Source organism: Rana temporaria, chromosome 10 (assembly GCF_905171775.1).
Source record: "Rana temporaria chromosome 10, aRanTem1.1, whole genome shotgun sequence".
NCBI classification, from domain to species: domain Eukaryota; kingdom Metazoa; phylum Chordata; class Amphibia; order Anura; family Ranidae; genus Rana; species Rana temporaria.
The window spans coordinates 37,282,034-37,307,608 of NC_053498.1; the positions used below are offsets into that span (position 1 = coordinate 37,282,034).

Here is a 25,575-nt window from a genome sequence, read left to right on the forward strand (position 1 = left end):
CTTTAATATGCGAGTGCAATCCATTTTGTTACTGTTTTTAAAACATTCAAATAAATATACTACACTATGAGACTTTTTATCCATGTCTCTTGTGAAGTCATTTTTCCTACCATAGCCGTATATCGAGGGGCCATTGGAGTGGAGTGGTGCTGACAGTGGAATCAATTGGTATTCCAAACACCTATGGTGACTTGCCACCTTCCCACTCGTGGAAAAACTTGCTGCCGGATGAACAGGTATGGCGATTAGCGCAGCGCTGCCAACCTGCCACAGTATATCTGCGTGAGCTGGTCGGCAAGTGTACCCACTGTATAAAGTATATGTAGCCTCAGCTACTGTGTTCTGGGTGTGATACGAGACCTTCCTGTCACGCCCGGAACAAAATAGCGCTGAGTAAGCCATCATTTACCTCTGCATCTAAAACAAATTGTGAGAAAAAAAAAAATGTCCACAACACAGGCACTGAAGTATTAAAGCGAAGGTCCGCCCACCCCTGCAAAAATGAAAAGCCAGCAGCTACACATACTGCAGCTGCTGACTTTTTATAATAGGACACTTACCGGTCCTGGAGTCCAGCGACGTTGGCACCATAGCTGACGTTTCCATCCTCTCGGGTGCTGCCGCCGCCATTGCCGGTAAGGGAACCCGGTAGTGAAGAATTACAGGTTTTCGCCGAGTCCCTACTGCGCTCCCCCCCCCCGACAGCGGGGGAAGGAGGAGGGGGCCGAGAGGCTGACGTAATTTGCCGCAGCCCGGTATCCCGGAAGTGGGGACAGGGTACCCGTCAAAAGTAGGAGACAAATGAGCGGAAGTTCCACTTTTGGATGAAATTCTGCTTTAAAGCGGAGCTCCGCCATTAAAAAAAATATTAAAAGCCAGCAGCTACAAATACTGCAGCTGCTGACTATTATAATCGCTCGTCACTCTGCTGCCAGCGAAGTGAAGAATTGCGGCTTCACCGCCCGGTTCCCTACGGTGCATGCACGAGTCGCGCTGTGTCGTACTCACTGGTCCCCGCTGTGTTCTGGGAGCCGTGTGTTTCCCAGAACACAACGGGGGGGGGGGGGTTGGTTTGGCGCAGGAAGTGACGCACTACCTGCAGGTCCCCGCAGAGTGGACTCCGGGAAGTAGGTGCAAATACCTGGAAGGTGCCAAATGTGACACGGGGGAGCGGAAGTTCCACTTTAGGGTGGAGCTCCGCTTTAAGTTGGTTTCTATGAAAGCAAACTTCAGCAGCCTGCCAACAGCAGTTTTTTCTAAGCTGTTAGAAACAGACTGAAACGGACATAGACATATAGTCTATGCTATGCGTGATGTTTAAAAATAAATTCCTTGACAGTACAAGCAGCTCTTTCGCTCTTATTTTAAACTCCCTGGCGGAATTATTTATTTCAGAAAAAAGGTGCTGAAAGCGGTACCATTATTTTGCAAGGAAATTTGGCGTTTTATACTGTAGGCCTGTAATTCTTAGGAATAACTCACTTAAATCTGACCAAACAAGAGTCTAGTAGGCATCCCGGGTATGACATTTTTTTAAAAACAAAATTATAAATTATAATATAATAAATAATTATAAATAATTATAACAATAATATAATTATAATAAAAATTATTCAATAATGTAATCAACTCAAAATCACTGAAATTTGCAGTTGCAGAATTGTTGCGGTAATTTATTTATTTATTTTTTATGACGAATTTCCCCACAAATCGCTATCGCACAATTCTGCAAGGGATTATAATTTATTATCGCTGTTTTCTAGCTGCTCTAAAACTATTTTTGACATAAAGGGACACTTTTGGTTGCTATGGACAATCTACAGTTTGCAGGCAGAAAGAACAGTTTTTATTATATAAAAGTACATGTAGGGTACTGGGCAGACCACTAGGGACAAGGGGGGTGTGTATTTTTTACATACAGTACTGTAATCTATAAGATTACAGTATACTGTATGTAATGTGTTTGTTTACCTTTTTGAATTTGGCGCCGATCTCCGCCCCCCTGTGCATCGTAACGTCGCAGGGAACGGCGATCGACGGCACACTAGGACACTGTGTGAATCGAGCGAGCACCCGCTCGCTCACACAGCGCGGTGACATCGCTGGATCCAGGAACAAGGTAAGCCAGCGCGTGCTGCAGGCTCTGCATAGCTACCCCGAGCGTGACTCGGGGATACCGATTTTAGCACAAAAAATCCACCCCGAGTCACGCTCAGGAATACCGCCAGGGGGGTTAAGAAAACATAAACAGTTTATTATCCATAGATTAGAAACAGGTTCACTTTAAGTAGCTGTAAACCTCAGACATGAAATATGAACAAAGTGTACTTAAATTAAGAGCATTACAAGTAATTTCTGCTTCATTCAATCAGCATGAATCATTTTTGACAAGTTTTCCTGACACCAAGAGAAAAAAAGTGACAGGGGAAAGAACTCCAGCTGATTAACAGCCTTAGCTCTGTTTGGGTGTGAAGGAGGGTGTGTCCCTTTCCTCCAATCACCTCTCAGAGCTCTCCTCACTGAGCTCTGCAGAGTGTAACTTCAGTTCTCCACCCCCTTTTTCTGACAGCTCAGACACGCTTTATAAAGTCTAGACTTGAACTTATGTAGAGAAGAGATACTGCAGATAAACAGGTACAACTTATGTAGGAGGATTTGTTTAATCTCTGTGTATCATATGAGCCCAGTCAATTCATTGGGTATATGAAAGGGGTTACAACCACTTTAAAAGTAAATAGGTTTTGTTTATAAAAACGGGTTGCTACCTCCTTGAAATAAACTGGCAGCTGGTACCCAGTGGATGCTTCTAGGCAGCTTCACCTTACCGGCTACCATATTGTCATCTTTCATGGTTAGCAGATGCTGAGACATAATGATATTTCTGCTTCTGAAACCAGAAATTATGGGCCAGATTCAGGTACGACTTACGCCGACGTATCTTCTTATACGCTGCGTAAGTCCACGGATGCGCCGTCGTATCTATGCGCCATATTCTTGAAACCAGATACGTCCGAATTCTGGCTCCATCCGACCGACGTAAGTCTCCTACGCCGTCATATCTTGGGTGCATATTTACGCTGGCCGCTAGGGGCGCTTCCATTGATTTACGCGTCGAATATGTAAAATGACCTAGATACGCCGATTCATGAACGTACTTGCGCCCGTCGCAGTAAGCTATGCCGTTTACGTAAGGCGTACGTCCGGCGTAAAGTTATCCCTCATAAAGCAGGGGTAAGTCATGTTAGGGTATGGACGTCGGAACAGCCGTCAGATTTTACGTAAGTCGTACGTGAATGGGGCTGGGCGTAAGTTACGTTCACGTCGTACGCATTGAGCCGTCGTATCCTAGGGAGTATATGCGATGCGATTCTGAGCATGCGCGCGCATGCACCGTTTGTTCGGCCATTTATTTACATGGGGTCACGGTTAATTTTAATACAACACGCCCACTACCTTCCCAATTTGAATTAGGCGGGCTTACGGCCGGCCCATTTACGCTACGCCGCCGTAACTTAGAAAGCAAGTGCTTTGTGAATACTGGTCTTGCCTCTCTATGTTACGTCCGCGTAGCGCATATGAGCTGCGCTACGCCCGCACAAAAATACGCCGCTGTCTCTGAATCTGGCCCGATATCTTTAAAACCTTGCGGCTGCTCACTTTTATTGGCCACCACCAAGGCAGCCCTGGAAAGGGGACAACAGGTCTGGAGCATAAAAAAGGTCTGTCTGTTTTTTTTGTATAACTTGTAAATGTTAAGAATGGCCGAAAGATTCACTTTAAACACAAATGCGTTCTTTAAAAATTGTGGCAGGAGGAGTGTAGGTTGGATGTCCTTACTTGTGAATACGGTTTTCTTCTTGCGTAACCATGAAAAATTGTCCAGCAGCGGGGTGATAATTCCCTGCATGTTCCCAAACATAGTACTTAGGCCCAGATTTAGCAGCATCAGGAAAAACAACAAGGACCAAAATGGGGAGGCAGGTAAAAGAGTCATAGCTTCTGTGAACACGATGAATGCCAAACCTGTGCCTTCCACACCCTGCCAACACAGAGAAAAGAGATCAGGGAATGTGTCCAGTGATTGTACAGACATGCCAGTGCCTTACTATTAGACTGAATTTCCAAACCTTGTTCATTTCATCCTCCACCCGGCAATTCTGAATGCCGTAACCTGTCAGATTGACGGTTTCATTGGTGTTCATATACCACTGGCTGTACTGGTCAACGGTCATGTTTTCTCCCGGTATTGAGTTGTTTGTCAAAATACCATTAATAATCAGTCCATTAATGCCAGGCATATTCCTGTAAGAAAAATCCCATATATTAACAAATCACAAATGTTATCTATGCATCTGGTCTAAAGTTTTAATGTGCACTTGGTTTATCTTTAATTTGACTGTGAAAAAAAGGAAGAGATAATTGCGCTAAACCAAAATTATTTGATTCATGTGAAAAAACAAACATGTGTGGGTGTCAGCCCCAAATCGTGTATCGTATATGACTGTGACAACACTTCAATAATACAAAACAAGTGTGCTAATGACCCAGAACTGGGAGGCTCAGACCACCCAACTCTGGGTGAATGAGGTGTTATTGAACCCTAAGTATCACAACACCATAAGGTTCTCATAAACCATAACAGTTATAAACAAAAACAGGTATAGATATAAAGTGCTTCAGACATAAAGCTCATAAAGTCCAAAACTGAATCTGAGAAAATATAAAGTCTGTGAAGAGTTCAGATGAAAAAAAGACACCCGTGTAAATTCCAGGGAGCTGATCCTGAGCACCATATGTGAATCCACCACCAATTGTGAGGCTGCTTACCAGAAATCAGGGTCCTGCCGGACCACAATCAGCATATCGCTCCACTATGGGGGCTAGATCATGTTGTAACACCACCAATTGGAACTGGAGATTGATGTATCCGCGACAGAGTAAAGGATCATACAGGGCTCAGCAGCGGGTATATAAAAGAAAACAAAGCTCCACATAGCATAAAACCAAGGTGATTTATTTTAAAACTAAATGAAGCAGGTAAAAAACTCACATTTGAGTAGACATAAAATGCATTGGCCTGTAACGCCGGCCGTTTCCAGGAATAAGCCACTCGTGTTGAGAGTACAGCGATGAGGGGGATGACGTCAGCACGTCGCTCGCTCCGCCCGACGAGTTTCGTGATAGGTCACTTCGTCACGGGGCGCGAGCGGCATACTGAGCCATCCCCTCTTATGGACGACAAAACAAACAATTAACAATTGCAAAAACCAAGCCTCACTCTGGGTTTCTCGCGCATGCGCGTCACCGAGCGTGCGCGGGTCTATGCGTTCCACAGAAGCAGACTCCCCATTCGTCGGTGAATCGAAAGCCCCGCCCAGAAATTGGGACGGCGGCTCGACGCAGCACGTGGTCAATCCTCAGAGCCAGGCGTGGTAATAGCGTGTCTCGGAAGCAGAACTGGCACACCGCAACTTAAAGACATTCAGTGACAAGTGAAAATCACTTGTCACTGAATGTGCTCAGGATCAGCTCCCTGGAATTTACACAGGTGTCTTTTTTCATCTGAAATCTTCACGGACTTTATATTTTCTCAGGATTCAGTTTTGGACTTTATGGGCTTTATGCCTGAAGCACTTTATATCTATACCTGTTTTTGTTTATAACTGTTATGGTTTATGAGAACCTTATGGTGTTCAATAACACCTCATTCACCCAGAGTTGGGTGGTCTGAGCCTCCCAGTTCTGGGTCATTAGCACACCTGTTTTGTATTATTGAAGTGTTGTCACAGTCATATACGATACACGATTTTGGGCTGACGCCCACACGTTTGGTTTTTCACATGAATCAAATAATTTTGGTTTAGCACAATTATCTCTTCCTTTTTTTCACATGTCTTGTTTATTTACACTTTAATTGCTGCTTATTAATCCGATCCCTGCATCTCTCTTAGCGCAGTTGTTCCCATATTTTTCTTGTTTAATTTGACTGTGACTATAAAACCACTTGCAGCAGGAATTGGTGACTGGTCTTGTACTTGGCCAACCGAGCGTCTGATTTTTGTCAAAAGAGCCTGTGCCAGGATCTTGTCTTGCATACCAACAGTACTCATTTTTCGTGCCACAAACCCGAACGTAGTGATGTACTACGAGGAATTTCAGCTCGAGTGCCACCCTTTGGGCCCCTTATGCCAATTTCGTGTTTGGTGAGCATTGATTCCGAGTATGTGTGTTTGAACTTTCAAATTTTGTGTGAGGGACTTGTATACGAACCATATACGGAAATCAGACAACATATCGTTGTCTACCGAAAATTTACTAGCATTTCATCCAACATTTGTCAGTGGACTGTATACAAGGCCTTAAACATAGTTCCTGTCTGGCATGGACTTACTTAAAATACATCTACCCTCCTTGAGTTAACCACCCCCATATCACATAGTATAAATAGGAACTTGGATCTACATGATATTTACTAATGGAAAAACTGTTTCAATTTTTAATGCAACAACAGTATATATATATATATATATATATATATATATATATATATATATATATATATATATATAATTATTATTTTTTCTGAATTTCTCCACATGTATTTGACAACTGAGAGAAACATTAAGGCAAGTCACAGATGATGCATAATTGCTTCCTGCAATCGCAGGTTGCAGGAAAGAAAAAATTGCTCAAATGCACATTGGGGCCCAGATCCACAAAGAAATTACGCCGGCGTATCTATTGATACGCCGCGTAATTTCTACGCTGCCCCGTCGTATCTTTGTTTTGTATCCACAAAACAAGATACGACTGAATGTGGGCTCGATCCGACTGGTGTACGTCTTAGTAGGCCGTCGGATCTTAGGTGCATATTTACGCTGGCCGCTAGGTGGTGCTTCCGTTGATTTCCGCGTAGAGTATGCAAATGAGCTAGATACGGCGATCCACAAACGTACATCCGGCCGGCGCATTTTTTTACGTTGTTTCTGTAAGGCTTTTTTCGGCGTAACGTTACCCCTGCTCTATGAGGCGTACGCAATGTTAAGTATGGACGTCGGGCCAGCATCAAATTTTCCGTTGTTTGCGTAAAACGTTCGCGAATAGGGCTTTGTGTAGAATTACGTTCACGTCAAAAGCAATGGCTTGTTGCGGGTTAATTTGGAGCTTGCGCACTGGGATACCCCCACGGACGGCGCATGCGCCGTTAAAAAAAAACATCATTTACGTGGGGTCAAGCTGCATTAACATTAAACACGCCCACATCTTAGTCATTTGAATTCCGCACCCTTACGCCGACACATTTACACTACGCCGCCGTAACTTACGGCGCAAATTCTTTCAGGATACGGAAAATACGCTGTAAGTTACAGCGGCGTAGTGTATCTGAGATACGCTACGCCGGCCTTAAAAATGCGCCGAGGTACGTGGATCTGGCCCTAAGTGTTGACGGCGGAATCCTTTCCACAGTGCTGTTCTGCCAAAGGAGAGCCTTCCCTGCCGGCAGAACACAAAAAGTATTGCTAATGGCTATAGCCGCCGGCAATATTAGCATGCAAAAAATCTGACAGGCTGGCTGTACTGAAGTCGATCGATGGAGCCAGCCTGCCCATAGATGGGTCAAATTTCAGCTGGTCTGTGCTGAACCGGCCAAGATTCGATCCATATATGGCCAGCTTAACCCTTTTGTTTATTTTTCACAGAAAATGGCACATAAGGTAGTCAATTTAGAGGCAAGCTGTGCTTATCAGAATTTTGTGAGGCATGCGAGATGCCCATGTATATATCAGTGCATAAAAGCATATAACCCAAGACAATTACCCGATATACAGGTTAATAACTGGGCTACAGTGAGTGCATATGAACATTGCAAGAAGATATTGATGGTCACATACAGTAGCTTCTCCAATGTGTTGGGAAAACTCAGTGACCAATGGACCAAAATTCCTCTTGTACCACAAAAGTGGAATCAAATTTTTCACTTTCCAAAGCAGTGAAATTGGTGCTGAAGGTGTGAGATTGGAATGATCAGATGAAATCTTCCTATCTATGAACAACCTAATTTGGAAGGCTTCCCTTTGGAAATAAAGACCATAAGAGGCTTACTTACTTTTCAACACATTTCTCTGCAATAACATTGGCTCGGAATCCCAAAACAGCAAACACCACGAGTGTTGCCAGGATGGAGGTCATGAAGTTAATAAAGGACACCAGAATGGCGTCAAAGTGGCAGTTATTATTTCGATCATTATAGCTCGAGTATGCTATCACACTTCCAAATCCAAGGCCCAACGCAAAGAAGACCTGTGTAGCTGCCTGGCGCCAAACTTGAACGTCACCCCAAATTTCCAGCTGATAAAAACAAAATGTTCGTTATTAGAAAGAAGAAGAAATCTGAAATTTCACCATTAAACAATCATAACAGTGCTGGCTAAAATGAATATTCGCCAACTTAAATTCATTTACCAAAGCTGGCCATACACGGTTTCTTTTTATTGAACAAATCGCCGATTCCTCCATTCACACGAACAAGGTTCATAGAGGAATACCACCCCCCCTCAATCGTATTCTGATAGCGTGCCCTGAAGATCGGCAAAAAATTTCCAGCGTGTCCATTCAACAGGAGTGATCAAAGGATTGACTTCTGTTGCGTGAGAACAGCCACACACTAATCCTAATTTGACTGGCCCCTACTAAACCAGCCACATTTTCGATCAGTGTGTGGCCAGCTTTAGTTCAAGTATGACATTTCAACTTGAGTTTTAGGGGTCTGTGATTATCTGAAGACTGAGGCCGCGTACAAACGGTCGATCCATCCAATGAAAATGGTCTGACGGACCGTTTTCATCGGTTCACCACTGAAGCAGACCGATGGTCTGATGTGCGTACACACCATCAGTTAAAATACCGATCGGGTCAGAACGCGGTGACGTAAAACACGCGACGTGCTGAAAAAAACTTCCAAGCATGCGTCGACTTGATTCTGAGCATGCGCGGGTTTTGAACCGATGCTTTTGTGTACTAACCATCGGTTTTGACCGATGGTCAGCCGTCCATCGGTTCGATTTTAAAGCAAGTTCTCTAATTTTTGTCCGAAGGACAACAGACCGATGGGCCGGACACACGGTTGGTTTGGACCGATGAAACTGGACTTTGGGACGTTTTCATCAGTTTGGACCGACCGTGTGTACACGGCCTGAGGGTTGCTGCCTTTGATCCCAAATTGCCTCCAAGCTGACAAGAGTGTAAAACGGGATCAAATCACAGTTTCCCATAGTTAATAAAAACGCAATCAACTATAAGTCTCTGCTATTTGATGTTCTTCAGTACTCTCAGGAGCACTGGAACATTGCATGAGTTGGAAAATCAACAGGGCAGCAACTCTAAGATTACACACACTTTGACCCTTGGCTCACAACCAGGCTTAGACAAAGTAAATAAAGCTAAAAAAAGGGGGCAACTATAAATAGTAGGTCAGCGTAATTATAATATTTGAAATATTTAGACTCTTACATAACCTCAATCACGACTTGTTCTAGTTTTACTATGAGGGAGGTCTTTGTGGCGGCCACCTTTCTTACACTATGCAATGCTGGTTTTAACTTGGAAACTTGTAAGTTAGGGTGACCAGACATCCCCGGTTTCCGGGGACAGTCCCCGGATTGAGGACACTGTCCCCGGACCAAGTCTGTCCTCGGATTGGATTTGATCAGGGGCTGGGGCAATTTCAAAGACAGTGCAGAATTAAAAAAAATAAAAATAATCTGAATTACACCCCCCCCCGCACGCTCCGCCGCTCCTACTAGCTTAGGGGGGCTGGTCGGTGCGGAGGTAATATTTCTTAGGTTTCGGGTGCATGCCCATTCAGCTCCGCTCCCATGTTCTTCTTCCTTGGCTCAAAAGTAAGACATAAGAAGCAATCTCATAGTGTAAAACTGTATGTTTGATTTTGTTAAGAGGTAAAACAAAGTAGCAGACAGGTTTGACATTCCTGTGGAGCAGAAACAGCACAACCCAGCCGTGAATCAATCCACGTGCATGATGACGTCACCTCGTAGGCCCACCCTATGCGTTTCGTCACTCACTGATGATGTCGTCGGGGGACGGGTCAAGAGGCGCCCATTACGCACCGAGTGTTTTAATTGGGCTCCGCTGCCATATTGAATACTGGACTTTTGCCCTTAAATTGGTTTTAGACCCTTACAACACACTTTTTGCTACAGGTAAGCCTATATTAAGGCTTACCTGTAGCTACCCTGGATATCTCCTAAACCTCCACGGTTTAGGAGATATCCCTTGTATCTGTATGTGCTGAAGTCATTGGCACATGCGCACGTCGTGCCTTTGCTTCAGTTAGACTGTGCCAATATCGTTAGTGACGTCATTGCGGCTCCGGCCAATCACAGCGCCGAAGCCCGCGATACCCGGAAGTAACTCCAGGAGTGATGTCGGCAGCCGGAGCAGTGTACAGGCATCACATGTTTATAGACTTTCCTATGCCTCACCCTCATTTCCTGCTTTTTTACCAGCTTAATAGCGGCTGTCTGGGGCTTGACAGTTTGTCGAGCTATCATAACAGTATCTTGGATGGTCTACCAGCGGAGGACATCTATACTCATCTTTCCAATTTTAAGCTTACTGGTTGCACTTTATATTGTCTCTCGGATTAAGAGTTTTGTATGCCATTCCTGACTAGCTGTGTGTGGGTAAACCAATGCAGTCATTCTTAGACTATTTGATATATTAATGGAATTCACATTGAGCTATGTCATATGTGAATGACTGCATGATATACTTACAGTGGTTCCTAAAATGGTCGAGCTTTTTACATAGGGTTCTTTACTAGGATTTCTAGTTTTTGTTATTGTTCTTTTTGGGCTATTTTCCCCACATCGAGGACCAAGTGAGTTGGCGACCAGCAACATTACGATTGATTCCCCTCTAGGAGGGCTTTCCTAATATAGTATTACTGGTTCAGGTCTTAGACTACTGCTTTAGGGAATAGGTCTCCCCCTTCTTCAGGGCTTTCAAAAAAATGTGTCTGTTAATCAAGGCAGAGTCTGTTGAATACCTCCATTTCGGGCTATATTAGGGCCGAGTGTCACCATGATCTGGCAACAGTGAGAGCAGCCGATTCGATCTCTCATTGTTAGTTCACGCTGATAATTTCCAAGCAAGTTGACCCACATATCCAAGATTTGATCTTTTGATGAGCGATTCTTCCATGTTAAACAGATAGGAAGCATTTTAGGACCTGAACCAGGCCTACACGCACACACACACACCATAACTTCCTAATGAAATCACCCCCTTCAAGGTGATCACCCCCTCTTTTGGATTCACACCAAAATCAATTCTTATTGCTACTGATTCAGTGATACTACACACTGAATCGTTTTTGTTTTTTTTTTCAATGTAAAAAATGGAGTAAAAAATTATGATTAAGGAGCATTGTTTATGGTGACATAAGGTAAGATTAGTGGTCTGTAGAAGCTATGATCCATACCCTTGGTGTAAACATGATTCGAATCCCATCCATAGCACCATCCAGTAACAATCCACGGACGAGGAAGCAGAAGAGCACAACATAAGGAAAAACCGAGCTAAAATACATCACCTGGAAAAGCCAAAAAATGTATGTAGTCACATAGTGAACCCGAGTTTCAGTATTTAACGTAGAACTATAGACACAATTTTTTTCATTTTAGATAAAAGTAAATGAGGGTGGGTTTTTTTTTTTTTTTTGCCATTTATGTCCCATTGGGGAAATCTACCATAACTTCCTGACCCATAGTCAAAACAGGAAGTGAGAGGAAATTCTTACAAGTTAAGGGCATCCCTTGCCCCTTACCCTCAGGTCACCAGCTAGGGTCCCCGTTGGAAGATTCCCCCTTATTACTTTTCTGGAAACGACCCAAAAATTGGGGATTTTCGTCTTTTTTTTTTCAATGAGAACAGTAAACAGGAAGGTAGAAAAAAACGGCAAGAGTTTAAGGCCCAGATTCTCAAAGGCGTTACGACGGCGCAACACCATTTGCGCCGTCGTAACTCCTCATCTGGCCCCGGGTATCTATGCGACTGATTCTTAGAATCAGTTACGCATAGATACCCATTAGATCTGACAGGCGTAAGGCTCTTACGCTGTCAGATCTTAAAAGCAATTTTTTTTCCCGCCGCTAGGTGTCGCATCGTCGTTTTCCCCGTCGTCTATGCAAATGAGGTAATTACGCGAGATTCCCGAAACATACGCGCGGTCGACGCTGAGAATTTACGTCATTTCCGTAGCGTACGTGACGCGTAAGGTTGCCCCTGCTATTAGGAGGGGCAACCAATGTTAAGTATGGCCGTCGTTCCCGCGTCGAATTTAAAAAAAATTACGTCGTTTGCGTAAGACGTCCGTGAATGGCGCTGGACGCCATTTACGTAAACGTCTAAGCAAATGACGTCGGGCGACGTCATTTAGCGTAATGCACGTCGGGTAATTTACCCGACGGAGCATGCGCAGTACGCTCGGCGCGGGAGCGCGCCTAATTTAAATGGTGCCCGCCCCATTTGAATTGGGCAGGCTTGCGACGAGCGATTTAACGATACACTGCCGCAAGTTTACAGGTAAGTGTTCTGAAAATCAAGCTGTAAACCTGTAAACCTGCGGCGGTGTAACGTAAATCACATACGTTACGCTGCCCAGGAGCAACGTAAATGTATGAGAATCTGGGCCTAAGTCTCCATTAGATTTAGCTTGCAAACAGACCTGCACTAAAAAGTAACTTCAGGTTTCTTAAAAATTCAGAAACCAAACATTGAAGCCTCGTACACACAACCGGTTTTCTTGCCAGGAAAACTGTGGGGAGAGCTTTTGGCCAGGAAAACCGGCCATGTGTATGCTTCCTCGCAGTTTTCCCGACAGGAAAACTGCCGGGAATCCCAGTGGGAAAATAAAGAACCTGCTCTGTATTTCCCGCGGGGATTCCCGGCGGTTTTAAACCTGGCAGTTTTCCTATGGGGAAACACTGCGAGGGAGCATACACACATCCGGGATTACCGGCCAAAGCTCTCCCCACAGTTTTTCCGATGGGAAACCCGGCTGTGTGTACACGGGGAAACTTACAGAGCAGGTTCTCTGTTTTCCCGTCGGGATTCCGGGCAGACTTTATACCACCGGGAATCCCGGTCGTGTGTACAGGGCTTAATCATTTAAAAGAAGAAGCAGAAAAATAAAATACACCAAATAAGTTACCTACTGTCACCTCAACCAATTTGCAGTTCAGGCCATCCTCACTAGTTTTAATGCTCTACAGTGCCTTGAAAAATATTCATACCCCTTGAAATTTTCCACATTTTGTCATGTTGCAATCCAAAACATAAATGTATTTTATTGGGATTTTATGTGATAGACCAACACAAAGCGTCACATAATTGTGAAGTGGAAGGAAAATGATAAATGATTTTAAACATTTTTTACAAATATAGATTGTGAAAAGTGTGGGGTACATTTGAATTCAGCCCCCCCCCCCAGTCAATACTTTGTAGAACCTCCTTTCGCTGCAATTACAGCTGCATGTTTTTTTTGGGGGGTATGTCTCTACCAGCTTTCTGCATCTAGAGTTATTCTTTTCAAAATAGCTCAAGCTCTGTCAGATTGGATGGAGAGTGTCTGTGAACAGTAATATTCAAGTCTTGCCACAGATTCTCAATGTGATTTAGGTCTGGACTTTGACTGGGCCATTCTAACACGATGAATATATGCTTTGATCTAAACCATTCTATTGTAGCTCTGGCTGTATGTTTAGGGTCGTTGTCCTGCTGGAAGGTGAACCTCCGCCCCAGTCAAGTCTTTTGTAGACTCTAGCAGATTTTCTTCTGAGATTGCTCTGTATTTGGCTCCATCTATCCTCCCATCAACTCTGACCAGCTTCCATGTCCCTGCTGAAGAATAGCACCCCCACAACATGATCCTGCCACTCCTATGTTTCACAGTGTGGATGGTGTGTTTAGGGCGATGTGCCGTGTTCGTTTTTCGCCACACATAGCGTTTTCCTTTAGGCCAAAAAGTTCAATTTTGGTTTCCTCTGACCAGAGCACCTTCTTCCACATGTTTGCTGTGTGCCCCACAAGGCTTCTCACAAACTACAAACTGGACTTCTTATGGCTTCCTTTCAACAATGGCTTTCTTCTTGCCATTCTTTCCTAAAGGCCTGTCAGTTTAGGTGGGCGGCCATGTCTTGGTAGGTTTGCAGTTGTGCCATACTCTTTGCATTTTCGGATGATGGATTGAACAGTGCTCCGTGGGATATTCTTTTATAACCTACCCTGCTTTGTCTGGTGTATTTCTTGGCCTTCATGATGCTGTTTGTTCACGAAGTGTGAAGAAAATAGACTTTATTCTGTATTTTCTCATAGGTTCGGTTTTCTTTTAAGAACCCCTGGACCGATCTGGGTGAAATTTGGATATGTTGGTCCCCCAGATCGGGGCTATCAGGGGATATGTAATTGTAGGGATACCTTGTGTGGAAAGGGGTGTTCAAACTTTTGGGAAAATTGTGTGCTCTCTGCCTGGAGATAATTGGTTTATTCCTTAACTGCTCTCAATATCTCCCAGGCAGAGAGAGGGCGGGTGACTATAAAAGTTTGCTGTGGTTTAATGTTGTCTGCTACTGTCATGTAAATGAACCTTAGTCTGGCTCTCAAGACACTGTATTGTGTGAATTTCTATTGATGATAAATGTTTATTGGAGGCTCGTTAGTACCCATTGTATGCTGTTGTGGGTGGAGTGTGTCATTGTCCATCTGATTAATGCAAGTATTCTTTTTGGTGTATATAAGAGCCTGCCTTCTCAATAAAGATGTTCTATGCCTGTCTTGGCTCATGTTTGGGGGAATATTCTAACCATTGGGAAGAATCATGCTGGAAACTGCATTCATCTCCACTATCCCTCTACCTCCTATGGTAGCGATAATCACTTAAAGCGGGGGTTCACCCCAAAAAAAAATTTTTTAACATTAGATTCAGGCGAGTTGTTGGAATCACAATCGGGTGTTTTTTTAAATCGTTGCCGTACATACCATTTTATAGATATATGTTCACCGCGGCTTCCGGGTATAATCTGCGGGACTGGGCGTTCCTAATTGATTGACATGCTTCCGACCGTCACACACAGCGCGTCACGAGTTGCCGAAAGAAGCCGAACGTCGGTGCGCAGGCGCCGTATAGAGCTGACTCACAGTCCGGCTTCTTTCGGCAACTCGTGACGCGCTGTATGCGACGGTCGGAAGCATGTCAATCAATTAGGAACGCCCAGTCCTGCAGATTATACCCGGAAGCCGTGGTGAACATATATCTATAAAATGGTATGTACGGCAACGATTTAAAAAAACACCCGATTGTGATTCTAACAACTCGCCTGAATCTAATGTTAACATTTTTTTGGGGGGTGAACCCCCGCTTTAAGCTCGGCGATTGAGGGATGGAAAAAGGCCGCAGTACCATAACCACTGTAGGTCGCAACAACTGGTGGCAAGCAGCGGGATTGTGGTTCTCCAACAAACCTCTGAGGGCTTCACAGAACAGCTGTATTTATACTGATATTAATATAATACACACAAGTGTAGTCGATTTACTAATTAGGTAACTTCTGAAGGCAACTAGTTTAACTAGATTTTAGTTAGGGGTATAAGTAAAGGGGGCTGAATACAAATGCACTCCACACTTTTCAGATATTTATTTGTAAAAAAAAAATTGAAAACCATTTATTATTTTCCTTCTATTTCACAATTATGTGCGACTTTGTGTTGATCTTTCACATAAAACCCCAATAAAATACATTAAAATTTTTGGTTGTAACATGACAAAATGTGGAAAGGGGTTTGAATACCTTTTCAAGGCACTGTATCTTCTGGAAAGGATGAGTGCTGTGCAAGGTAATATTGGAAAGAAGAGAAAATGACAGGGGAATGTAATGTAAGGGAAATTCACATAAAACGGGGCTGGGGTGCAAGTAAGGGGGGTTGGGCTGTGAAGGGGACTGGGGTGCAAGTAAGGGAAGCTATGAAGGGGAGTGGAGTGCAAGTAAGGGGGGCTGTGAAGCAAACTAGGGTGCAACTAAAGGAGGGCTGTGATGCAAGTAAGAGGGGGGATGTAAAGGGTACTAGGGTGCAAGTAAGGGGGGCTGTAAAGAAGACTGGGGTACAAGGAAGGGGGGGTGTGAAGGGGACTGGGGAAAAAGTAATGGAGGGGGGCTGTGAAGGGGACTGGGATGCAAGGAAGAGGGGCTGTGAAGAGAACTGAGGTGCAAGGAAGGGGGCTGTGATGTGAAGGGGTGACAGAAGACACTAAAGTGAAAGGGAGGGGTCTAATGTGAGGTGGGGGCTGAGGACACTAATGTAAAAGGGGGAGGTCTTTGATGTAAGGAGGGGGGCTGTGATGTGAAGGGGGGGCAGAGGACATTAAAGTAAAGGAGTTGTGATGTGAAAGAGGGTGCTCTTTCAAGATATGTTGGATAGCCCAGGGAGTTGGATTTGGGAGTTATACTGGAGGAGGAATGGCAAAATATTCAAATATTCTGAAGAGGGCACTGGTCTCTGTTTCACCCACACAATGTTTATCACAACTGTTTATTATTTATAGGACATATAGGACCCCAGTAAAACTATATAAGTGGAGACGGAGGGAAACTCCGGACTGCCCAAGATGTAAACAACCCCATGCAGATCTACTTCATATGCTTTGGAAATGTCCTAAACTGGTTAGATATTGGCGAGAAGTGGTGTTTACAATTAATGGGGCTTATAACAGCCAGATGAAATTTGACCCCAAAATATGTCTACTTGGTTATCTTAATGAAGGGAAATGTAAATTTTAATTGGTAGACTATTATTTATAGCCCATAAGCTAATAGCTAGAAAATAGATGTCTTCCAGTGTACCAGTATTTTAGGAATGGCGCTCCCAGGTAAAATGAGGCAATGGAATGACAGGTCTATCAAAATAGGGGTACACTGGGCATATTAGCTAAGCTGTGGGGTCCTTGGCTAACACCAGGCATGGCCTAATTTTCTTGGACTTCAAATATAATAGTATAGAATGAACAAAGAGAGAGTAGATAGGTAAAATATGGGCTGTAATGGAAGGGTTGAGGGATATAGGGGGAGAAAGTAGAGGAGGGAGCCCCCTTTTTTGTTTTGTTTTGATATGAGGGTTTTTTTCTGCTGATATTATTATTGGTGGTATATAGTCACTGATGGGGTTTGATTGAAATAAAAGAATTTAAAAATATTAATTTTATAAAATCAGTGTTAAATTTGTTGTATGTATGGATATTGTATAAGGGGTAAATAAGAAAATGTTGAATAAAAAGATAATGCATAACAAAAAAAAGAGGATGCTGCAATATAAAAAGGTAGGTGCTGTGATGTAAAGAGGGTTCTGTAATGAAAAGGGGGTCTGTATTTTAAAGGGAGGTTCTGCAATGTAAAGAGGGGGCACTGTGGTGTAAATCAAGGACTGTGATATTAAGAGGGCTGTGATGTAATGGGAAGGACTAATGACACTTATGTAAATACGAAACAGTAATGCAAGGGGGTGGGGGTCTGTGATATGAAGAATCCAAGTCAAAAGAACAAACATAAGACTAGGACCTCTGCTGGATGAAACATTTTAATTTAATACCCCTGGTATAGACAATGTTTTGGAGTTGACAGGTTATTTGTGAAGCATATTTACCATTTAATATTCTATAGTGCATGTAAAAGATTGCTGAAGTAGTCTCTGCGAAAGAGAAACTGAAGCTACATACTGTCCAGGTCTGCCTAATTGTCACCAATCAGCAGAGTTCACAGGACCAATGTCAAAGGGAGCATGGAGCAATGATTGCTTACAGACAGGCAAAAGTTCAACAGCTTCAGTTTGATAAGTAATGGTTACTGTACTAAACAGCATTCCTGACTTTCGAGACATCTGTGGGCACTTTTTAAGGCATTCTTTGAGAGGGGGGCGGAAAACGGGCTGAGAGGAGGCAGAGTGGACAGAGAGTGGACAGAGAGTGGACGGAGAGTGGACAGAGAGTGGACGGAGAGTGGACGGAGAGTGGACGGAGAGTGGACGGAGAGTGGACAGAGAGTGGACGGAGAGTGGACGGAGAGTGGACGGAGAGTGGACGGAGAGTGGACGGAGAGTGGACGGAGAGTGGACGGAGAGTGGACGGAGAGGGACGGAGAGGGACGGAGAGGGACGGAGAGGGACGGAGATTGGGCCAAGAGTGGGCCGTGAGCAGGACAGCTTTCATTTCAATAGCTGTGTGTTCCCCACCGCACGTCGTCGTATATAGCCCCTCCCCCTTGTCCGGGCACTTTGATAGACAGATCACCTGTCCCAGGATTGAACGGGTGATCTGTCTATCAAAGTGCCCGGACAAGGGGGAGGGGCTATATAGGACGACGTGCAGCGGGGAACACACATCTATTGAAATGAAAGCTGGTATGTTCCCCGCGCGCTGATCAACTAGACCGCGGCGGCGGTGGCGCTCTCTCTTTGCCTACACAGGTAGGCCACTGGGGACCTACACAGGGCTGCATTTGGGGACACAAGGCTGCATTTGGGAACACATGGCTGCATTTGGGGACACATTTTTAAAAAAAAGTATCGGTAATCGGTATCGGCGAGTACTTGAAAAAAGTATCGGTACTTGTACTCGGTCCTAAAAAAGTGGTATCGGGTCAACCATAGTAACAACACATTCATTATGGATACATCATCAACTTACTTTCCCAGAAGACTTGATGCCTTTGATCATACCACCACAAACCAGTACCCAGGCAAGAATAAGACACCCTGTCATTGGCCAGTTCATCTCGGATGCTCCAATAGACTCTGTAACATCCAAGGCTTTTCTGTACCAGAAGTACGTAGTGGGTGTACTCTCGGCACACTCTAGCTCTATAAAATACCAAAAAACATACATGGCCAGAGAAGGAAATTAAAGTGTATGTCGAGGCAAAATAAAAAAACATGAAAAAAAATTAACAGGTAATTTTTTGCACTAATCGAACAGATATAATAATTACACACTCTATGGTAAATTTAGCAGACCAAAAGGAGACAAATAAAAGAAGTAAATTGTTGGGGTTTACATAAACTTACTCAAGCTGTACCGAATGCACTGTTGGCATGTGGAAGAAGAAAGGAATGATTGGCATGTGCCCACCCAACAATGTATAATGAGAATTAAACCTTTCAAGATTTATAATAAATTGTTCTTGTTTTCACCGTTTAAAATGTATTCTGAAACTGCCATCCTAAGCACGGTCTCCCTGTCTGGTTTTATATTTCTTTCAATGACTTCTAAAGTCTTTTTGTGCTTGACCACTTTCTTACTGGGCACTTAAACCCCCCTCCAGCCCAGACCAACTTTCAGCGCTGACGCACTTTGAATGACAATTGTGCAGTCATACAACACTGTACCCAAATGAAATTGTAATTTATTTATTTTTTATCACAAATAGAGCTTTCTTTTGGTGATATTTAATCGCCGCTGGAGTTTTTGCTAAACAAACATGGAAAATTTTGCAAATAAATAAATCATGTGTCATAGTTTGTTATAAAATGTTGCAAATAGTTAATTTTTCTCCTTTATTGATATGCGCTAATGAGGTGGCACTGGTAGGCACTGATAGGCACAGATAAGGCGGCACTGATAGGCACAGATAAGGCGGCACCGATGGGCACAGATAAGATGGCACTGATGGGCACTGGTAGGTGACACTGATAAGCACTGGTAGTGAATACTGATTGGCGACACCGATAGGTGGCACTAGGGGGCGCTGTAGGGGTTAAGTGTGACCTCATGCGTGTTTCTAACTGTGGTGGGGCGGGGCTGGACGTGTGATGTCAGTGATCGTGGTTCCCTATATCAGGGAACAGACGATCACTGACATTGCCACAGAGAAGAACGGGGAAGGTTTGTTTACACTCTCCTCTCCCGTTCGGGCCCCGTGGACCCGTTTGCGGCGATCGGGTCCACGAGGGCCGGCGGACACGGTCACAGAGCTTTGGACCGGGTCGTGAGTGTGCCCCCGGCTCGCGGCTGGGCTCTTAAAGGGGATGTATATATACACGTGCATGTGCCCAGCCGTGCCATTCTGCCGGCGTATATAGTCCTGCGGCGGTCCTTAAGTGGTTAATGTGTGTTAAAGTCAAAGCAAGTGTAAAATGAGCTCTTATAGAGTATTCAGATTGCTACACAGTATTGCCAACGTATAATTTCTAGGAATAGATAAACACAGTGGGGCTGATTTTCTAAAACTGGAGAGTGCAAAACCTGGTGCAGCTCCGCATAGAAATCAATCAGCTTCCATTTTTTTTTTTTTTTGTCAACGCTTAATTGAACAAGCTGAAGTTAGAAGCTGATTGGCTACAATATACATCTGCACCAGATATTGCACTCTCCCGTTTTAGTAAATCAACCCCAATGTGTTTGCAGATTGTATCCCTCTGCCTATTTGTATCTCTCTATATCATGGGTCTTCAAACTACGGCCCTCCAGGTGTTCAGGAACTACAATTCCCATCATGCCTAGTCATGTCTGTGAATGTCAGTGTGTTACATTGCCTCATGGGATGTGTAGTTCTACAACAGCTGGAGGGCCGTAGTTTGAGGATCCCTGCTCTATATCAAGGGGTACTAAACTGGCGGCCCTCCAGCTGTTTCGAAACTACAAGTCCCATGAGGCATTGCAAGGCTGACCGTTACAAGCATGACTACCACAGGCAGAGGCATGATGGAACTTGTAGTTCCGCAACAGCTGGAGGGCCGCCCATTTGAGACCCCTGCTCTATATGTATCGTAGAGCTTTTTTCTGTAACTGTAATTTGCACGTACATACCATTGATGCTTAGTAAAATTATATCATTATTCTACACATCTGTTACTTTGGTTCTTATTGTAAAAGTTAGGACACAAACTTTGCATAAAAACTGAAACCGCGTCGGATGAACCAAACCACTGACAGAACAAATACTTTAATATTGATGTCATATTTCCATCCACTAACAAGCATTTTCAAAGGAAAGAAGGTGAACTTAACTGGTAGTAAGCAAAATACTACAAAAAATAAATACTACCATAAATATCATCTTGGTCTATATAGTACTAACCTGCTTGTGTCTGATTGGCCAAGGTTGGGCAGCTCTGCCATGGTAAAGGATACTGGAAGGAATTAAACATATAAAAAAGGCTCCATCCAATAATAACATTGTAATACAGGGCCACAAATGTACACACCTGCAAAACAGAAAACGGTTATATGTTACCTATTCAATACCAATACTCGAATTATAAAGCCTTGTACACACGATCCAACTTTATGGCCATAATTGTCTGACGGACATGTTGTGTCGGATAAGCTATATGCTGAATTAACGACAACAAATGTTGGCTGTTCATGCTCACCAACTGTCAATAAATCTGTTACGTCGGATTATTCAATCGTGTGTACGCAAGTCCGTCCAACTAAAATCCAAAGTACAAAACATGCATGCTCAGAACCAATGCTAAAGATCAGACAACAATAGCAGAAGATGCCCAAAGGGTGGCGGTAAAGAGCTGAAAAACCACGTGGTTTGGTGAATGTTGGCTGAAAATGTTGTGTTGTGTGTATGCAGAACAAGTTCATGGCCAACGCCCTTCGGACCAAAATCCACGGAAATGTCCAATGGAAGTCCGATCGTGTGTACGAGGCTTAACAGTGGCTACATAACTGGATGAATTTTACATATACACTACATAAAAAATCTGTCCTGCAAGCCAACTGTCAATTCAAACCTACCCAACTGTCATCTGTGGGCGCAACCCATAAAATACCTTTTTTTTGCATCCAACTTCCTCCCGGTATTCCTCGTTAGCTGAACGTTTTAGCAGCATTCGGGTTTCATACAGCCAATCATCCCAAATGCCCTCTACTGCATTCTGACCAGCTATTCCTGTCCTATATGGCTGTTTGTATGAATGCATTTCATTAAATACAAAAAGGTAGCTACTGGCATCTGTGCAATGGCAAGTGGCGTGTTTTTAAATGAGTTGGCATTGTAACCCACACCTAATTAGAATATTTGTTTTATTTATTACAGCTACTTCTATAGCGCCGTCAAATTTACGCAGCACTTTACGTATATACAGTGCATCAGGAAAGTATTCACAGCGCTTCACTTTTTCCACCTTTTGTTATGTTACAGCCTTATTCCAAAATTGATTACATTTATTATTATTTTCATCAAAATTCTACCAAGAATACCCTGTAACGGAATGGCCCGTGACACTCAGAGACCTTTGAAGGATGGGGGGTACTCCTGTGCCAGCGTCACTAATGACTCTTGGGTCTAGGGTCACCCTGTGCCCCTTTTGGGCATAGGGTGACTGATGAATGATAATTCATGTTTTGCAGGATATCTTGGAATATTACAGTTTGGTTAATGCTGTCCACAACAAGTCAATTGGATGTCTCCTTTAATGCTTAACCTAGGCTGTTGAGATGCTAATTAAGTCTGTAAAGGTCAGATGTCTAGCTTTTAGGTGTTAATTCAGCCTGGCTTCTAAGACCTTTAATTATGTATGTTAATAACACGGTTTTGTGTGAAAAGTATAAGATGTGGAATGTGACTTGTCAAGCTGTATGCGGAGAAAGGCTGTCTGGATAATGTGTAGTAATTAGGTCATGTTAATTATGTCAGACCAGTGCCAAAACGTCTGACATAGGAATGTGTACTATGCAGGTGAAACGCTTATTGGCGGAGTCAGAACATCTGGGGGATAATTAACTCCTCTGAATGTCATTATCTAAAAGAATGTGTATGAAGCTCCATTGTGTGATGTTTTGGGGGTGGAGAGTTTCATTGTCCCTGTAACATGTCTGTAACTGCATGAAAAGCTGAGAGTGTACCATTAAAGATTCATTCATACATTTTGGAACCAGTACCAGAGCTGTGCTTGAGTCTCGTTATTCTGGGAAATGGAATGGATCGTGTCTGATGTCTGTCGGACAAGCTGTCGTGGGGCGATGGAATGGAATATCGTAAACGGTGGTGACCGTTACATACCCCATAATGACAACAAAGAAGTTTATTTGAACTTTTCACAAGTGTTTAAAAAAAAAAGGATGTATATTAGTATTCACAGCCTTTCCATGACACTTAAAATTTAGCTCAGGTGCATCATGTTTCCACTGATCATCCTTGATATGTTTCTACAACTTGATTGGAGTCCACCTGTGGTAAATTCAGTTGATTGGACAGGTATTGGAAAGGCACACACCTGTCTATATAAGGTCCCACAGTTATCAGTGCATGTCAGAGCACAAGCCAAGACATGAAGACCTCTGAGACAGGATTGTATTGAGGCACAGATCTGGGGAAAGGTACAGAAAATGTTCTGCAGCATTGAAGGTCCCAAAGAGCACAGTGGCCTCCGTCATCTGTAAATGGAAAAAGTTTGGAACCACCAGGACTCTTCCTAGAGCGGGCCACCCTGCCAAACTGCCCGCTGGGGGAGAAGGGCCCTAGCCAGGGAGGTGACCAAGAACCAGATGGTCTCTCTGACAGAGCTCCTGCATGTCTCAGTGGAGAGAAGAGAACCTTCCAGAAGAACAACCGTCTCTGCAGCACTCCACCAATCAGGCCTGTATGGTAGAGTGGCCAAACAGAAGCCACTCCTCGGTAAAAGGCCCATTAGGCACCTGAAGGACTCTCAGACCATGAGAAACAAAATTCTTTGGTCTGATGAAACAAAGATTGAACTCATTGATTTGAATGGCACTCTATAGGTAGGTATAATGATCAGGTGTGGGTATCAGACCAGACAGAAGATGATTGGTCATGCTCACTCTGGGGGCTGGGTGCAATTTGGCATGTTCGCCCTGGGCGTAGGATGACCTTGTCCCGCCACTGACTGAATCTATTCTCGCTGGAGAAACAACGCTTAAAGCGGTTGTAAACCGCATAAACTTTTTTTTTTTTCCCCCAAACCTGCAATGCAAAAGGCATAATAGGCTAGTATGCACCGCATACTAGCCTATTATGAAATACTTACCTCGGAACGAGGTGTGTACCACTTACCTGGTCCACGCCGAGCAGGATGTCATCTTGCTCCGGCGTGTCTTCCGGGTATCGCCGCTCCAGCGCTGTGATTGGCTGGAGCGGCGATGACGTCACTCCCGCGCGTGCGCGCGGGAGATTTAAAATCGGCAGGGTCCGGCGATGCCGGTCCTTCAGCCGTGGATTCCCCCCTGCGCATGCGCCGCCCGCATTGCGGGGGTAATATCTCCTAAACCGTGCAGGTTTAGGAGATATTCCCCTTACCTACAGGTAAGCCTTGTTGTAGGCTTACCTGTAGGTAAAAGTCCAAATAGTGGGTTTACAACCACTTTAAGGGGAAATATGATAGCGATTTACAAATACCTCAATGGCGATCCCAGCATAGGAAAAAAACGATTCAGTCTCAAGGAGTGTAAGAGGACACACTATAAGATTGGAGGAGAAGCGGTTTAACCTTAAACTGCGCAGGGTTTTTTTCACTGTCAGGGCAATGAGGATGTGGACTTCTCTTCCACAATTGGTGGTGGCAGCGGGGAGTATGGACATTTTTAAGAGACTCTTGGATGTGCATCTTAAAGAACACAACATACAGGGATATGGGAAATAATTATAGACACTGACACCGGTGAACCTACACAGGTTGAACTGGATGGACTATTGTCTTTATTCAACCTTACCTACTATGTAACTTGTGTACATGCGATTTATTTATTTATTTTAAATTCGCAAAGATTTAAAACAAACTTCTTTCACGTTATTATTATGGGGTATTGTTTGTAAAATTTTGAAGAAAATAATGAATTTTATTTTTCTAAATAGGTTCCTTTAAGCTAGTGCATTGTTGGTTCGCTTACCTTTTCCTCTGATTTCCTTCTAAATGTAGGTAAAGATGCGGCTAGCAGGACTTTTGGTGCGCTCCTGCTAGCGCACCGCTTCAATGTGAAAGCCTTCGGGCTTTCACATTGAACACTGCAGGGCATGATTTTTCATGCGGTATAGCAGCGCTATTTTTAGGACTGTACTGCATGAAAAACGCCCCAGTGTGCAAGGGGCCTTACAGTTGGAAATACGTAAACACTCTTACAATACAGTGAAACCTCGGATTGTGAGAAACGCGGTTAACGAGCGTTTAGCAATGCGAGCATTTTTTTTTTAAAATCTTGATTCTATTTGCGAGTGTTGTCTCGCAAAACAAGCAGGATTCCAGCCTCTGCGATGTGCAGTACCGCATTTGGGCAGAGGCGCGGGGGCGCCGGAGCCGATCGGAAATTTCAGAGGGCTTCCAAGTTCAGCCGATCTGTCCACAAGTATTTCCGAGGCTCTCCGGCGCCCTCCTACCTCTGGCCACAATGCGGTATTGCATGCCATAGAAGTCAATGCGGAACAAATTATTTTAGTTTCCATTGACATCTATGGGGAAAATCGCTTTGATATGCGAGTGCTTTGGATTACTAGCATTCTCCTGGAACAGATTATGCTCGTAATCCAAGGTTCCACTGTA

The 25,575-nt window shown here is 43.9% G+C and overlaps 1 protein-coding gene across 5 annotated transcripts in view; it reads right to left on the bottom strand.

The window, feature by feature from the left end:
- LOC120916528 (sodium-dependent neutral amino acid transporter B(0)AT2-like) overlaps positions 1 to 25,575 on the bottom strand; it is a 161,583-nt gene that overhangs the window by 14,283 nt on the left and 121,725 nt on the right. For all 5 annotated transcript variants that reach the window (XM_040327552.1, XM_040327547.1, XM_040327548.1 and 2 more), the window contains exons 4-9: positions 21,144 to 21,270; positions 18,755 to 18,927; positions 11,504 to 11,614; positions 8,108 to 8,349; positions 4,128 to 4,302; positions 3,838 to 4,039 (exon numbers count right to left, since the gene is read on the bottom strand). In XM_040327552.1, the coding sequence (XP_040183486.1) occupies positions 3,838 to 4,039; positions 4,128 to 4,302; positions 8,108 to 8,349; positions 11,504 to 11,614; positions 18,755 to 18,927; positions 21,144 to 21,270 (1,030 nt within the window). The remainder of the gene's footprint in view (positions 1 to 3,837; positions 4,040 to 4,127; positions 4,303 to 8,107; positions 8,350 to 11,503; positions 11,615 to 18,754; positions 18,928 to 21,143; positions 21,271 to 25,575) is intronic.